The sequence below is a fragment of the Podarcis tiliguerta genome (genome assembly GCF_965153285.1).
Source record: "Podarcis tiliguerta genome assembly, chromosome: 12".
In the NCBI taxonomy this organism is placed as follows: Eukaryota; Metazoa; Chordata; class Lepidosauria; order Squamata; family Lacertidae; genus Podarcis; species Podarcis tiliguerta.
This window is the reverse complement of record NC_139545.1, coordinates 55,632,522-55,649,355: the sequence shown is the minus strand read 5'-3', so window position 1 is coordinate 55,649,355 and position 16,834 is coordinate 55,632,522. Positions and strand designations below refer to the sequence as shown.

The 16,834-nt window shown below is 48.0% G+C and overlaps 1 protein-coding gene across 5 annotated transcripts in view; it reads right to left on the bottom strand.

Annotated features, from left to right (window-relative positions):
* The window catches only part of NBEAL2 (neurobeachin like 2), a 209,981-nt gene that overhangs the window by 69,504 nt on the left and 123,643 nt on the right, over positions 1-16,834 (bottom strand). For all 5 annotated transcript variants that reach the window (XM_083405874.1, XM_083405875.1, XM_083405877.1 and 2 more), the window contains 8 exons: positions 13,101-13,184; positions 10,484-10,582; positions 8,499-8,768; positions 6,216-6,529; positions 5,484-5,616; positions 3,418-3,537; positions 1,928-2,338; positions 927-1,019 (listed from right to left, as the gene is read on the bottom strand). In XM_083405874.1, the coding sequence (XP_083262000.1) occupies positions 927-1,019; positions 1,928-2,338; positions 3,418-3,537; positions 5,484-5,616; positions 6,216-6,529; positions 8,499-8,768; positions 10,484-10,582; positions 13,101-13,184 (1,524 nt within the window). The remainder of the gene's footprint in view (positions 1-926; positions 1,020-1,927; positions 2,339-3,417; positions 3,538-5,483; positions 5,617-6,215; positions 6,530-8,498; positions 8,769-10,483; positions 10,583-13,100; positions 13,185-16,834) is intronic.

The window sequence follows — 16,834 nt, the reverse complement described above, 5'->3', positions numbered from 1 at the left end:
AGAGTACAGGAGCAGGAACATCTGTAATGTCAACTTACGTGTATAAGCTTACGTGGCTGGATTCCTGGGGAAGGGGGGAGAGGGTGCGTGGAGGATATATATATATATATAAAAAAGTAAAGGTACCCCTGCCCGTACGGGCCAGTCTTGACAGACTCTAGGGTTGTGCGCCCATCTCACTTAAGAGGCCGGGGGCCAGCACTGTCCGGAGACACTTCCAGGTCACGTGGCCAGTGTGACAAAGCTGCATCTGGCAAGCCAGCGCAGCACAGGGAAACGCCGTTTACCTTTCCGCCAGTAAGCAGTCCCTATTTATCTACTTGCACCCGGAGGTGCTTCTGAACTGCTAGGTTGGCAGGCGCTGGGACCGAGCAACGGGAGCATACCCCGCCACGGGGATTCGAACTGCCGACCTTTCGATCGGCAAGCCTAGGCGCTGAGGCTTTTACCCACAGCGCCACCAGCGTCCACCCCCGGAGGATATATATACTGTATGCAATTTCTCTTGCTTTTGTGCTTGCTGTGAACCGATTCACGCAGTGCCTTCTGTTATCCGGAGAGCAGAATAAACTCTTTCTCTGAACCAAACCTCGGTGTCATTTGACTCCTTCCTCCCTGTTCTGGGAGCAATGCTCACCCTACCAATCGGTAAAGTCTAATAAGGCTACAGTAGGATTTCTGAAAAAAGCAATGGGCTCTGCAGTGACGGGAAGCAACGCACGATGAGTGCATATGCAGTGATTGCAATGGGACTACTCTGGGGGAAACATGCAACTGGTGCAAACCAACGCACTCCGGTCTTCTCTGCAAATTAAGCTCTCCGGAAATTCTGCCCCCCAGGGCCCACCTTTCTCCCCACGCCCATAGACCTAGAACGGAGTGAAGAGGTGACCCGCCCAACGGCTGCTGTGTCACGACGCCCGTACCTTGACATCCCAGTTCACCACTTTGTGTCCAGTCAGCCTCCCGTCAAAGAAGTGGTTCGGGGAAAGGTCCAGGCAGATATTGTTCTTGCAGGCCTAGAAAGTCACACGAGAGGAAGGGGAAGTAGAAACGTAATTATAAAGCTCTTGGTGGGGGAACTCTCAGACGTGGTGAAAGAGGACACGTCCAAGCATGTGGAATAATAATAATAATAACAATAATAATAATAATAATATGATTTATACTCTGCCCTTCTGGCTGGGTTTCCCCAGCCACTCTGGGCGGCTTCCAGCAAAATATTAAAACACAACAATTCATCAAATATTAAAAGCTTCCCTAAACAGGGCTGCCTTCAGATGTCTTCTAAAAGCCAGAGAGTTATTTATCTCCTTGACATCTGATGGGAGGGCGTTCCACAGCGTGGGAGCCACCACTGAGAAGGCCCTCTGCCTGGTTCCCTGTAACCTCACTTCTTGTAGGTAGGGAACCAGCAGAAGGCCCTGGGCACTGGACCTCAGTGTCCAGGCTGGAGGATGGGGGTGGAGACGCTCCTTCAGGTATACTGGACTGAGGCCGTTTAGGGCTTTCAAGGTCAGCACCAATACTTTGAAATGTGCCCGGAAACGTCCTGGGCGCCAATGTTGGTGTTTCAGGACCAGTGTTATATGGTCTCAGCGGCCGCTCCCAGTCTAGCTACTGCATTCTGGATTAGTTGTAGTTTCTGGGTCCCCTTCAAAGGTAGCCCCACGTAGAGCGCATTGCAGTAGTCGAAGCGGGAGATAACCAGAGCATGCACCACTCTGGCAAGACAGTCTGCGGGCAGGGAGGGTCTCAGCCTGCATACCAGATGGAGCTGGTAGACAGCCGCCCTGGATACAGAACTGCCCTGCGCCTCCATGGACAGCTGTGAGTCCAAAATGACTCCCAGGCTGCGCCCCTTAGGGCTTGTACTGCCTGTCGCTTCTTAGACAGGGCTGAGGGATGCTCCTGCCTTGACGCTCACCTGTGGTGTGTAATACAGCAGCAATTTGCTGCCGAGCTCCAGGAAATCCCCTTCCGGCTTAAAGGGCGACGTCACATTTGGCCCCGAGGAGTAGAGTGCCTTCACTTGAGCAGGCTGGAGCACTTCGTAGAAGATGGAAACGGAGCCCAGGTGACCCTCCAGGGAGGTGGGCACTCCCCACTCCGTGTCCTGGCTGCCGGCCACCGTGACCGAAACTGCGCCTTCCCGGGGGGGCTGCGGGGGGATGGGCGTCCAGGCGTGGGGGGCCAGGGAGGCCGGGAACGATTGGGAGCGGTTGAGCGAGGGGTGGGACGGGAAGCCCAGGTCCGGCGAGTGGGACGGGGAGGGGTGGACGGCGGAGGTGGTGGTGGTCCGGTGGCCGGCTGAGCCGATGCAGCAGGAGGTGAACGACTAGGAGAGAAGATTGGCAAAAAATAAAATAAATAGGTGTATTTGCACGTTGAGCGTCATTTTTGCTCCAGCCTCGTTGCAAGCGTGGCGGCCAGCCACCCAGACTTTCTGCCTTTGCCCACTCTACAGCCGGGCAAGGCTGTTCTCTTTGAGCCATGCCAGGGTCTCTAACCAAAGCAACGGGGAGTTGAGGCTGGCACAGTGAAGTTGTGGGGTCTGCAGGGCTAGAAAAAGCGCCCCCCTCAAACTCCCCACACATCTGCCGGGGGGCTCAGGAGAGCGTTTGCAGGGTTACATCAGCCTCCCCCCCCCCCGGGGTGGATAAAAATCAATGATTTAAAAAAATAAATCAGATTTAAATCTGAATTTTAAAAAATAAAAATCCGTTTTAAAAAAATCAAACCATTGATTTTTATTCACCCTGCCAGGAGCTGCTGCCTGTTTTTTTACCCTCTCCTCTCCTGGGGTTCGATTCCCCGACTCCCTCCAAGGACAATCTTAATATGTTTTTTTTAAAATGTATTTTTATTAAAGTTTTTCTTGATTTACAAAAGTATGTGTAATCTCTCTCTCTTGTATTTCTACCCTGTAACATTTTTACAAATTAGTTTCATTTGTTGAGACATTCAGAAGAAGAAGGGGAAGATGAGTGGGGGTGGGGTCGGATGGCGATGTTTCTATTTTTCTTAATATATGTGGGGTTTTGTGCCAGCGTTGCTTGTGCAGGTTCTGTGCTGTTCCTTTGGTGGTGAGAGAGGTTGGGGTTGGCCTAGGGTGTGGCTGTTCATTTGTGGTTGGCTGTGGTGGTCTTTGTTTTCATGTGTGAGTGGAGTGGGTGGGTGTTTTGGATCAGGTTAGCCATATTGATCTGTATGCTGTTGGTGGATTATTGTCCTTGTCCTGTTGGGCTGTGTATGTGATAAAGGGGAGCCATACCGGGCTGAAGGCGTCTTCTTCTGTTTGTCCCTGTGTCAGTTTCAGTTTATTGGTTATAGTCTGAATATGTTGTTGTCCTCCCCTCCCCACCAGCATAATTACAGTTCCCTCAAAGTAGGAGGGGTTGCAGGAAGAGCCTCTACCTCGCCCAGGGAGGGGAACCGCAGTTGAGCCGTCTTCCGGAGTTCCCCGTCCACGTAGATGTTCACGAGGTTCTGGCCAAAGGGACGGCGGCCCGTGATGTGGACGACATTGACGCAGTGCTGTTTTTTTTTGGGGGGGGGGGAGTGGAAGGAGGCGATTATGGGTCCATCAAACAACATATTCTGCTCAAACAGCAGCTGCGCAGTTCAGTACACTGGTACCTTGATTCTCAAACTTACCATATTTTTCGCTCCATAAGAAGAGAAGAAGAAGAGTTTGGATTTGATATCCCGCTTTATCACTACCCGAAGGAGTCTCAAAACGGCTAACAATCTCCTTTTTCCCTTCCTCCCCCACAACAAACACTCTGTGAGGTGAGTGGGGCTGAGAGACTTCAGAGAAGTGTGACTAGTCCAAGGTCACCCAGCAGCTGCATGTGGAGGAGCAGGGAAGCGAACCCGGTTCACCAGATCACGAGTCCGCCGCTCTTAACCACTACACCACGTTGGCTCCCATAGAGAATAAGCGTCACAAAGCTATGTTTTGGGTTTGTTTGTTTTCTTCAGTGCAATGGATCTGAATTTCCTTCTATCTTATGCAAAAAATCCCAAACCTCAGTTTAGCCAGGGGAAGGCCTATAGCCATGTTCTGAAATTATCGACGACAGTTCATTTTTTGTTGCTCAACCAATTTTATTGCCTGTCTGTAACCTACAGACTTCAAAGCTAACCAGAGTAATATGCGTGGTCCAGATAATTCAGAGTGAGATTGTGTGTCTCTGTGTGTCTCTCTCTCAGCGTGTGTCTGTATTTCTGCTGCCTATTACTGCATACTACACCACACTGGCTCTCATAAAAGGCACACTCTCTCCCCCTAAAAAGTAAGGGGAAATATCTGTGCGTCTTATGGAGCAAATGCACTGGGCGGCAGAGGGATCCCTCGGCTGCCGCTGCAGTCGCGAGCTGAGGGATGCCTCCGCAGCCGGAGCCATGGCTCCCGTCCATCGCTCGCTGTGAAGCCAGCTCTCACTTTTCTTGCTTTAAAGCGAGAGCTGCGGAGAGCATGTCAGCAGCTCTTGCTCTGCTGGCTTTACTGGAAGGAGGGGACGGACTGTTAGGATATTTCCGTTCCACCCTAAAAGGGAGCAGGATGTTTGTGCCACAGCCTGCGTATTTCCTGTTCACAGGATGTTTCTGTTGTGTCTTTGCTTTCGTTTCTCTCTCTCTGTGCTGGAACACTGAAGCAGGCAGTCATGTTTTTCTTTGTTCTGACCAACGCTGAATAAACTTGTAAATATGCTCTCCTGCGTGCATCTTTCGCTGTGCATTATCTGCTGATAGAGCGTGCATCAGCTCTGGAATGTGGTAAGCTATTTCTGAATCTCGTGTCGCTAATTGCTGATACTGCGTGTCTGCGGGAGATTGATGGACGTCCGGAGACGACGTGGAGTCATGATGGACTTTGTCTCCCTGGCAGTATCCCAACACGGACACCAGCCCCTTCCGCCCCTCTTCCCAGCTGACTGTAATTCAAGCACGGCTCCTGTCCCGCCGTCTCGTCCTCATCCTTTTGCTCTGGGTTTCGGCGTCACCTCAGAGGCGAGGCAAGGCAGCTGCCTCACACAGGCACGCACAAATGTGAGCACTCCCTCCACCCCCTCCTCCATCCCGCTCGCTGTTTTGGCTTGTGCCATAGCCGCCCGCAACCCGTCCGGCAGGGAGAGGTTGCGCGCAGCCTGTAGGCCGCTCTTTGGGGCTGGTGGGGAAATAAGATTTTTTTTTCTTGATTTCCCCCTCTAAAAACTAGGTGCGCCCTATGGTCTGGTGAGCATATGGAGCGAAAAATATGACATTTCCCACCTTGTTTTCCTCCTCTAAAAACTTACAGGCATTCTGCTTTGCTCTGACAAAACCAAGAAACAACAAAGCTCAGCTTCTTCATGGCTCTCATTTGCAGTGGAACGTATCTCACATTTACACCGATAATCCCAATAGGGGCACAGAGGCAGGATTAAGGGCGCCAAGGAATCTGGTTGCGGCCAGGTCTGCTCCAGCCCCTTACTCACCCAGGCTGCGTCGTTGAACGGAAACTCTTGCAGGGCCACCGTCATGTACTCCTTTTTGGTGCAGACAGCCACCACCAGAGTCCCGTCGGCTGTGAAGAAGGCCTCAAAGCCCGTCCCGTTGGTGGTGAAGAAGCTGGGGGGGGGGGGTCAAAGGATAGGGTAGGTTACAAGCTGGCCGGATGGATTTCTCCCTTGCTCACAGGAGCCACACTGAGACCCAGCGCCAGATTTACGTAAAAGCTGAACAAGCTATAGTTAGAGCCCCACTCTCTTGGGGGCCCCCCAAAAAATTTAAGGGGGGAAAAATGGATGCACATTTCCAAAATATAAGATAAAATGAAACCTACCCCATTTTAAGTTACAGCTTAATACAGTGGTACCTTGGGTTAAGTACTTAATACGTTCCGGAGGTCCGTTCTTAACCTGAAACTGTTCTTAACCTGAAACACCACTTTAGCTAATGGGGCCTCCCACTGCCGCCGGAGCATGATTTCTGTTCTCATCCTGAAGCAAAGTTCTTAACCCGAGGTACTATTTCTGGGTTAGTGGAGTCTGTAACCTGAAGCGTATGTAACCTGGGGTACCACTGTAACTGACTTTCCATTTCTATTCTTTGTAGATTGTACTGTTGTTTTATCGCTATGGCCGATGGCTGACGCACATAAAGATTCATTCATTCATTCGGTCCCCACCCAAACCCAGCCAGATTTCCGCTGCCCCCTTCCGACCGACCTGTACAGCTGCTTCCGCTTCAGCCTGGCCGCTTCCTCCGGAAAGTCCTTGGCCTCTTCGACGAGGCACACCCAGGCGTGGAAGGCGAAGCCGCTCCCGGGCCACTTCTGGATGGAAGGCACCATAATCCCCGCCATGCTAGGCGTGAGGTCAAAATACTGCAGCGCTCGCTCGGCGCCATCTTTCCTGGCCATCCCAGAGAGGGCCCGGATGACTTGGACGGTGTAGGGGTGCGGCCCCTTGCCCTGCTCGGTCCGGAGGAGCTTCAAGAGCTGCCTCAGTTCCCCCGGCCGGATGGAGAGGCCGCCCAAGACCTGTCGCCAGGTAATAATAATAATAAAAAATGATATTTATATCCCGCCCTCCCCAGCCGAAGCCGGGCTTAGGGCGGATAACAACAACAAAATAATACAACATTCTAAAATCATTTCATTATAAAATTAATTCCAATCAAATTGATGGCAACCATTGGGATAGAGTTCTGTGAAGATTGCCGAAGGAGGGAGTCAGGCTGTGCCTTGGCCAAAGGCCTGGTGGAACAGCTCTGTCTTGCAGGCCCTGCAGAAAGATGTCAAGTCCCGCAGGGCCCTGGTCTCTTGGGACAGAGCGTTCCACCAGATCGGGGCCATGGCCGAAAAAGCCCTGGCTCTCGTTGAGGCCAGCCTATCCTCCCTGTGGCCCGGGACCTCCAAGATGTTTTTGTTTGAAGACCGTCAGGTCCTCCATGGGACATACCAGGAGAGGCGGTCCCGTAGGTACGAGGGTCCTAGGCTGCATAGGGCTTTAAAGGTTAAAACCAGCACCTTGAACCTGACTCCCTGTAAGGAGCCAGTGCAGCTGGTATAGCACCGGGTGAATGTGATCTCGCAGCGAGGACCCTGTAACGGGTTTCGCCGCGGCATTCTGCACCCGCTGGAGTTTCTGGGTCAGTCTCAAGGGCAGCCCCACGTAGAGCGAGTTACAATAATCCGGTCTGGAGGTGACCGTCGTGTGGATCTCAGTGGCTAGGTCAGGGCGAGAGAGGTAAGGGGCCAACTGCTTAGCTTGGCGGAGATGAAAAAATGCCGCCTTTGTTATAGCTGCAATCTGCGCCTCCATGGAAAGGGAGGCGTCGAAGATTACACCCAAACTCTTAACAGACGGTGCTGGCACTAATTGCGCCCCCACAAGAGATGGGAGTTGCTCCCCCAATCCCATATCGTCCCATCCCAGCCAAAGGACCTCTGTTGGCAAAAATGAAAAAATCGGGTGATAATAAGTGTTGGAGGTGTAATAGAATGACTGGAACATTAAACCATATGTGGTGGTCATGTCCGGAAATTAAGAAATATTGGAATATGATACACGAGGAAATCGAAAAGCTAATAAAAACATCACATAATAAAAGAGCAGAATCATACTTATTAGGAATTTTGAATGGTGACGTCCTGAATAACAAAATTAATATTTGACCTGTACGCGACAACAGCAGCGAGAATGTTAATAGCCAATAATTGGAAAGATAATCACGTCCCAACAAAAGAAGAACAGCTGAATAAATTATGCAAATACTTGGAATTAGCAAAGCTGGCTGATTTGATAAGACCAAAACCAATACAATCCAGAAACAACGGAAATGTTTAAATGATTATTTATGTAGACAAAGATTCAGCGTAAGGTATTGGTTGTGTTTAGATTTATGAAAGATTTAGAAAACTTATTGATTAGCATATTTTTATGAGATTGTAAGGGAAAAATATGGAATAACAGATACAGTTTTGCTTGTAATGTATTTAGGAAGTGCAGTGTAAGCGATGGAAGTCAATCAATGAAATTTTATTATTGAGATATCTGAAGAATAAATTTGGAAGAAATTCTTCCAACTTTTCTTCTTCTTCCAATTTTTCTTCTTATTTTTTCTTTTTCCTTTCTTTCTTTTTTGTTCTTTTTATATACAGTGGTACCTCAGGTTAAATACTTAATTCGTTCTGGAGGTCCATACTTAACCTGAAACTGTTCTTAACCTGAAGCACCACTTTAGCTAATGGGACCTCCTGCTGCAACCGCGCCGCCGGAGCCCGATTTCTGTTCTCATCCTGAAGCAAAGTTCTTAACCTGAAGCACTATTTCTGGGTTAGCGGAGTCTGTAACCTGAAGCGTATGTAACCTGAGGTACCACTGTATGTGTGTGCTTTTATCTGAAATATATATGTATGTATGTATTTGCAGTATTTTGTAATAATGTTAAATAAAATTTAATAATAATAATAATAATAATAATAATAATAATAATAAAATAAAGACCTGGAGGAGGTAGAGGAGGTTCTCAGAGCACTTGGGGTCTAGCTCTTGCCCCGTGGCACACAGGGCATCCAGCAGGCAGCTCACCATCCCTGCCTTGACGCAGGTGGTACGGCTCTGCAGCGAGGCGTCGCAGATCTTCTTGAGCCACTCAGAGAGGAAGATCTGGAGCTCCCGGGACTTCAGTTCCGGGATCCACATGATCAGGATCAAAAGCGGCTGCTCGTTGTGGATCAGGCGTGCGGGGCAAGAGCTGTGGTCGCCTTCGACAGCCTGAAGTGGGGGGGAGAGTCATGTTGTAATCATTTTTTTAAAAAATAACAATTTTTATTAAATTTCCTGTTTTACAATTTAAAATACAGTCGGACCTTGGAAGTCGAACGGAATCCGTTCCGGAAGTTTGTTCAACTTCCAAAACGTTCAGAAACCAAATCGTGGCTTCCTGCAGCCAATCAGAAGCCGTGTCGGACGTCCGGGTTCCAAAGAACGTTCAAAAACCGGAACAATCCCTTCCGGTTTTTGACTGTCCGGGAGCCAAAACATTAGACTCCTGAGGCGTTTGAAAACCAAGGTACGACTGTTATACACCCGAGTAGTCAATATTGGCTCTCATTAACCTAACATCAGCAGCTATTTTGCATCTTTATGTAGCAGAAACAATGCAAGGTATTTAAATATTGACAATTCAACTTAAGAAAAGCTCATTAATTCATTTCCCCTTTTGTTTTTTAAGGAGCATCTTTATACTGTGTAAGAAGTGATAATTTTCTCTCTTTATAATTCCATCTGTGTACTCTTATATCGTTGTTTGTAGCCCTGTCGGACGTTTGGCTTCCAAGAGAACGGTCAAAAACCAGAACACTCACTTCCATGTCGGCGGCGTCTGGGAGCCAAAACGTTCGGGAACTAAGCTGCTTGACTTCCAAGGTACGACTGCACTCATTTAAACATCTTTAAAATACCAATGGCTTCCCTTCCTCTCTTTCCATGGTTCATTTTGCATAACAAAAATCCCTGCATATTTTATGAACACTAAACAATTCAGCATTTCATTATTGCATCCATCAAAACTTATTTACAGTGGTAAAAGGTAAAGGTACCCCTGCCCGTACGGGCCAGTCTTGCCAGACTCTAGGGTTGTGCGCTCATCTCACTCTATAGGCTGGGAGCCAGCGCTGTCCGCAGACACTTCCGGGTCACGTGGCCAGCGTGACAAGCTGCATCTGGCGAGCCAGCGCAGCACACGGAACGCCGTTTACCTTCCCGCTGGTAAGCGGTCCCTATTTATCTACTTGCACCTGGGGGTGCTTTTGAACTGCTAGGTTGGCAGGCGCTGGGATCGAATGACGGGAGCTCAACCCGCCGCGGGGATTCGAACCGCCGACCATACGATCGGCAAGTCCTAGGCGCTGAGGTTTTACCCACAGCGCCACCCGCGTCCGCGTTTACAGTGGTACCTCGCGTTAAGTACTTAATTTGTTCCGGAGGTCTGTTCTTAACCTGAAAGTGTTCTTAACCTGAAGCACCACTTTAGCTAATGGGGCCTCCTGCTGCTGCCGCACCACCAGAGCACGATTTCTGTTCTCATCCTGAAGCAAAGTTCTTAACCCGAGGTAATATTTCTGGGTTAGCGGAGTCTGTAACCTGAAGCGTATGTAACCTGAGGTACCACTGTAATTATTACTGTAATTATCCCCGTCGTGGGGATTCGAACCGCCAACCTTCTGATCGGCAAGTCCTAGGCTCTGTGGTTCAGCCCACAGCGCCACCCACGTCCCACCGCCACCCGCGTCCCAACCTGGAGGTAGACTGCCTGAATTGTGCATTGCTTTCTGAATTGTGCATTGCTTTCTAATGATTTGTTGGGTCTCTGGACCGTAATAAAGATTGATATTACGCCTTTCATGCAACTGAACTGTGGACGGATCCTGCTTAGCTCTGCCAACGTGCTGGCAGATTTTAATTCTCTCTTGTCAAAAAGATCTCACCATGTTGAGGAGCTCCTGCAGCAGCTTCTTGGTCGGCTGACTCTGGCTCTTCAAAACTTCAAATAAGTGCGAATAGCCAATCCTTTCTTTGAACACCTCCTGAAAAATGCAGGCAGCCGTTAAGGATTAGCGAGAGCAGATCACGCCATTAGTTCCCGAATTCCCACCCAAAGCAAACTGGGGAGGGGGAATTGGAGAGAGGGGGCTCGAACTTTTCTATTCTGCTTCAAGTACGATTTGGGATTTCTCGTTCCGTTACCCTGACTTTTACATACGCATTTGCCGGGAGCTTATGTGATTAAGAAACAACATGAAAACAGCGCAGAATTCAGCTGGCCAAGGCAAAAGTGGGTGAACGGAGATTTGTTTTGTGTTTGAGCTCTTTATTGGGTAGCAAAAATTATATCCTGGCTTGATTGTAACCAAACCTCTCTAAGGGGTTTACAGGAAGTGTTGAAATTGTCAATGAAAACAAATACTTCTAAACATTTAAATGATCATTCAGATTAACAGCAAAAGATTTAAAAGTACAAGCATCTACGTGTTTGGGTTTTAAGCGGCAGCTGCAGCAGGGCTAAGTCTACAGATCAAGTTGGTCGGATGGGTGAAAAAGGGGTAAGGCAATTCCGCAAGCTTTCAGCATGAAGACTGTTCAAAGATTAAACAAAACACAAAAACAGTGTCGAGTTCAGTTAAAGCTAAAGAAGTCAGTGGAATAAAATCAGTGTAAAGTCAGAAAGTCCCAACTCAAAATAGAGATCTTAGTTGCTTCTTGTGTTTTGGTTTGTGGCACGTATGAATAATAAAGCGAGCATTCAGATCTAGGTAGGAAATATTGTGGGGTATTAAGAGAAATAGATCATCCATCTCCAGCCAGCCTAGGGTTTAGGACTTCGGAAGAACTTTACAGAAGTTAACACGCAAAACACACTTTCAAAACGACCAACGCCTGGAGTAGACCCACATAAATTAACTGGGGTCCCTTCGTTTGAATGGGTCTATTCTGAGTATAATAGGCATAGGCATAGGCAAACTTGGCCCTCCAGATGTTTTGAGACTACAATTCCCATCATCCCTGACCACTGGTCCTGTTAGCTAGGGATGATGGGAGTTGTAGTCCCAAAACATCTGGAGGGCCGAGTTTGCCTATGCCTGGCCTCGGCTCTTAACTATCTACCTGTTATCTACCTATCTTCTAATTACAGAATTAATTAATTATCTTCTAATTACAGAAGCCACCTCAGCTTCGGACTGGATCCCGGGATCTTTCGTTTTGGTTCTCGCGAAAGCGCAGCCCCGAAAGACGGGCGTCCCGATTTTCTTCTGCAGGATGTTGGAGGGTGTGAGACTCTATTCGCATCTTCGTTTAAATAATCTTGTTAAAGGAAAGAGGATAATTCCTCCACTCGCTGCCAGCAGTGTTATCTCAAGCAAATGTACTTCCCCCCCCAAGGAAATACACAGGCAGGTAACTGGTGGGGAATTTGGTACCACACACAACATTTTCAGGTTTCTAGCTCTCATGATTCAAGGAAATAGATCTTGCCTTCTGTGGGTATCAAATGAAGCCACGTCTTGACAATAATATACCGAAGTGTCTTTCAAACCACGTGCAGAGAGCTGTGAGAACTCACACCTATTTTTCTTCCTTGGACTACAAATGCAGCTTTAGTAAATATTTTAGATACTTTTCCTCTGGCAACAGGGTTGCTGAGACTGCTACCTGTCTTCCTAGTTATCTCCCGCTTGGACTACTGCAATGCGCTCTACGTGGGGCTACCTTTGAAGGTGACCCGGAAACTACAATTAATCCAGAATGCGGCAGCTAGACTGGTGACTGGGGGTGGCTGCCGAGAACACATAACACCGGTCTTGAAAGACCTACACTGGCTCCCAGTACGTTTCCGGGCACAATTCAAAGTGTTGGTGCTGACCTTTAAAGCCCTAAACGGCCTCGGTCCAGTATATCTGAAGGAGCGTCTCCACACCCATCATTCTGCCCGGACACTGAGGTCCAGCTCTGAGGGCCTTCTGGCGGTTCCCTCACTGCGAGAGGCCAAGTTACAGGGAACCAGGCAGAGGGCCTTCTCGGTAGTGGCGCCTGCCCTGTGGAATGCCCTCCCACCAGATGTCAAAGAGATAAACAACTACCAGACTTTTAGAAGACATCTGAAGGCAGCCCTGTTCAGGGAAGCTTTAAATGTGTGACATTTTAATGTATTTTTAATCTTTGTTGGAAGCCGCCCAGAGTGGCTGAGGAAACCCAGCCAGATGGGCGGGATACAAATAATTAATTATTATTATTCCTAAGTCTCCAGCTTTAGCTGTATATATTATTATTTATTGCATTCTTATCCCACTTTCTTCTCCTCCAAGGAGCTCAAGCTTGCATACAAAGTTCTCCCATTTAATCCTAACAACAACCCTGAGAGGTAGTTGAGGCTGAGAAGCAGAGACGGGCCCAAGATCATCCAGTGAGATGCTTGGCCAAGAGGGCGTTCAAACCCTGGCCTCCCAGGTCCTAGTCTGACGCTCTAACCACTGCGCCACACTGTCTCTCTTGCTGCTCATCCTGTGCTCCTTATTTTTTTAAAGGCGAGGAATGCATGTCCCTTACCTTGGCCGAAGGAGAGTTGCTCATGATAGACGTGAGCACTCCGATTGCGTGGATGGGAATGGCGTCAGAGTTGTTGTCGAAAACCTGAAGGCGAAAAGGAAGGAGGTAGGTGAGAAATCAAGACCCAACATCTGTCTACCTGGCAGGGTGGAAAATCTCGGCTGCGATGGGCTGCCCAACTTCTGAAGCTCTCCCAAGATGGCTTCCCTTACCCTCGAGTGAATACCGTCTCGTAAACAGACTGTACAGTGGTACCTCGGGTTAAGTACTTAATTCGTTCCGGAGGTCCGTTCTTTACCTGATACCGTTCTTAACCTGAAGCACCACTTTAGCTAATGGGGCCTCCTGCTGCCGCCACGCTGCGGAGCACGATTTTTGTTCTCATCCTGAAACAAAGTTCTTAACCTTGAAGCACTATTTCTGGGTTAGCAGAGTCTGTAACCTGAAGCGTATGTAACCTGAAGCGTATGTAACCCGAGGTACCACTGTAATGGCGACTGCTGCCCTGGGTTCCTGGTTTCTGTTTAGTTCTTTGATAAGCCTAACAAGGATGCTGCAAGAATTCAAGGGAGGAACAGCAGCGGGTTCAAGGGAGCTCTGCTTTCAAGGGAGGAACAGCAGTGGGTTCAAAGGTGCTTAAATCATATGAAGCGGTTTGGGGATGCAGACCTTCCAACTATGACATTAAGCCGCGGCACGTATCACAAAAAGCAGGCGCATTAAATTAACGTCGCGAGGCACATCAGAGGCACGAGCAAGAAAGACATTGAAAAAGAGGGGCAGAGACGGTTTTACCGTTGCTGCTCGCTGCCCTGGGCTCCTTTGGGAAGATAGAGAAATAAACTAAACTCTCAAAACCGGCGTTTCTGTTCCACCGTATTGTCCTCTGCTCGGAAGCGGCAAATCGTGACCCGCGCACGCGTGGGTTGCGTTCACTTCAGGATGTGAACGGGGCTCCAGAACGGATCCCGTTCGCATCTAGAGGTACCACTGTACCAGAATTTTAGAAGACATCTGAAGGCAGCCCTGTTTAGGGAAGCTTTTAATAGACTATTGCATTTTAATATTCTGTTGGAAGCCGCCCAGAGTGGCTGGGGAAGCCCAGCCAGATGGGCGGGGTATAAATAAATAAATAAATTGTTGCTGTTGTTGTTATTTATTATTATTATTATTATTCCAAGGCCTCATTTTTGGCCAATCTATTATTGATCTCCAAGTCACCGTCTCGCCCTGTGCTGGGCACATAATATCCCAATTATATGTCGGCAGTCTCTTTGGCACGCATCCAGAATTTTAAGTAAACTAACAGCGTGGACCTTAAACTCTATTATGAATCAGCCGCATTTTGCTGGCTGAAAGAATGGATGCTTCTTGAAAACACAGATGTTCTGGATTTGGAAGGTTTTAACAATGTATTTGGTTGGCATGGTATGATAAGGCCAAGGTCCATAGGGCATTCAAGAACCATATTGTTAGGAAAGCACTGTTTAACGTTTGGATAAGGTACAAAGATTTGTTAGAAAGTAAAACCTCAAGATGGCTGTCACCAATGGAAGCGAAAGCATTGAAAAAACTCAATATGGAGGCCAAGTGGCCGAAATATTGTGAAATTTTGGAGCAAGAGGGAGACAGGCTAAAACTGCAGAGCTTTGAAAAATTAAAGAATAGAGTGAGAGACTGGCTCCATTATTATCAAATAATGGAGGCATATAAATTGGACAAAAAATTAGGCTTCCAGGTGGAAAAATCAAAGTTGGAAACAGAATTGTTAGAACCCAGAGACAGGGTGGATTTTCAAAAGTCATTACAACACACGCAAACACACAGAGAGAAGAAGAACCTACTTCCGAACTCCAAGCCTGCAATGCCACAAACCAAGTCAGGAAGAAGAGATCTGAAAATCCACATGAAATGGGAGGGAAGTCTTTGAAACATCTGCAAAGGGAGGAGGCCGCAATTGGGATTGCTGACTGCAGAACAGGAGGGGCAGACGGAACAACAGGATGAAATGGGACCCAAACAGGCTGGCAATACCTGAACCATCACATGCAATTTCTTGGATGGGCAATGGGGGCACAATTCTGGACTCCTTACAAACTCCCTCCCTCCTTCTCCAAATCTCACAGTAAGAATTGACAGAGCTGCCCCCATTATATAGTGGAAATACAACATAAACACAATAGAGCAGTACAGTGGTACCTTGGGTTAAGAACTTAATTCGTTCTGGAGGTCCGTTCTTAACCTGAAACTGTTCTTAACCTGAAGAACCACTTTAGCTTATGGAGCCTCCCGCTGCCGCCGCACGATTTCTGTTCTCATCCTGAAGCAAAGTTCTTAACCTGAGGTACTATTTCTGGGTTAGCGGAGTCTGTAACCTGAAGCGTTTGTAACCCGAGGTACCACTGTATTTACTTCCGGGTTTGCCACGGTCGCAACTTGGATCGGGCCCAAGTAGAGGCGGTTGTAAGTAGAGGTTCTACTGTAAACTTTATCATTACTTTCAAAAGAAAACCGCCATGTCATTATTGTTTTTAACCCGAGGTACCACTGTATAATAATAATAATAATAATAATAATAATAATAATAATAATAATTTATTATTTATACCCTGCTCATCTTTCTGGGTTTCCCCAGCCACTCTGCGCAGCTTCCAACAGAACACTAAAATACAATAACGTATTAAACATTAAAAGCTTCCCTAACAGGGGTGCCTTCAGATGTCTTCTAAAAGTCAGATAGTTGTTTATTTCCTTGACATCTGGTGGGAGGGCGTTCCAGAGAGTGGGCGCCACCACCGAGAAGGCCCTCCGCCTGGTTCCCTATAGCTTCACTTCTCGCAGTGAAGGAACCGCCAGAATTTGCAGCTCCTGAAACAACTATCCTTCAAAATCCACCACCTCTCGGAATCTTGGGGTGCAGTTCTCCAGACAAAATAATGCCTACAAAAATGCACTATACATATATATTTGGGAACGTGTGCACAAAACGCATCTGTTAGTGAAAATAAAAGGAAACCAGATTCTGGTAGCAGGCGATACAGAAGCAGTCTAACACCTTTCAAACCAACCTTGCATATGGGAAACCAAGAAAGTGGTGAGATGGAGGTGGGAGTTCACACATTAATTTGATTCGGCCAGCTGGCGGAGCCAAATTCTAGTCCCAAAACCAGCAGGGAAAGATATAAACGGCTTCTCGGTTTGGAAAGGCAGCTCCTATAATTAAGCTATCCGGATAGACTCCAAGCTGTGAATACTTTTCGGCTGCCTCACCTGCAGGCCTGACGGCACCTTCCTTTTCTTAAGAGATTACCCTCTGCGACTTCCCTTCCTAAACAGGCTTTTTTTCTGGGACATACCGCTGCATTTTCTGAAAGGTTTGGGAGTTGCCAGCTTCTAAAGAGCCTTTATCTGTTTCCACGGCTACAGGGGATGATGGCTATTGGCAAGTCAGGGATTCTGCTGCAGAGCTGGGGCAAAACCATGGCTGTCAACTTACAGATTTGAAAATAAGGGATCAGCAGCCGAAATAAGGGATTTTAGTCAACCAGCAGCCAAACGAAGCCTCAAGCGGTGGTTCCCACAGCGCAGCAACCCGGCAAAGGGGATGCAGCAAGGAAAACCACCGTCACCTCTCTGCTGGGAAGCGCTGAGCAAAGGCGAGTCCCCAGGCAACACGGCCGATTTGATTGGCACAAGGCATGCAAGCTCCACCCCCCAGTCGTTCTTAGACTCCT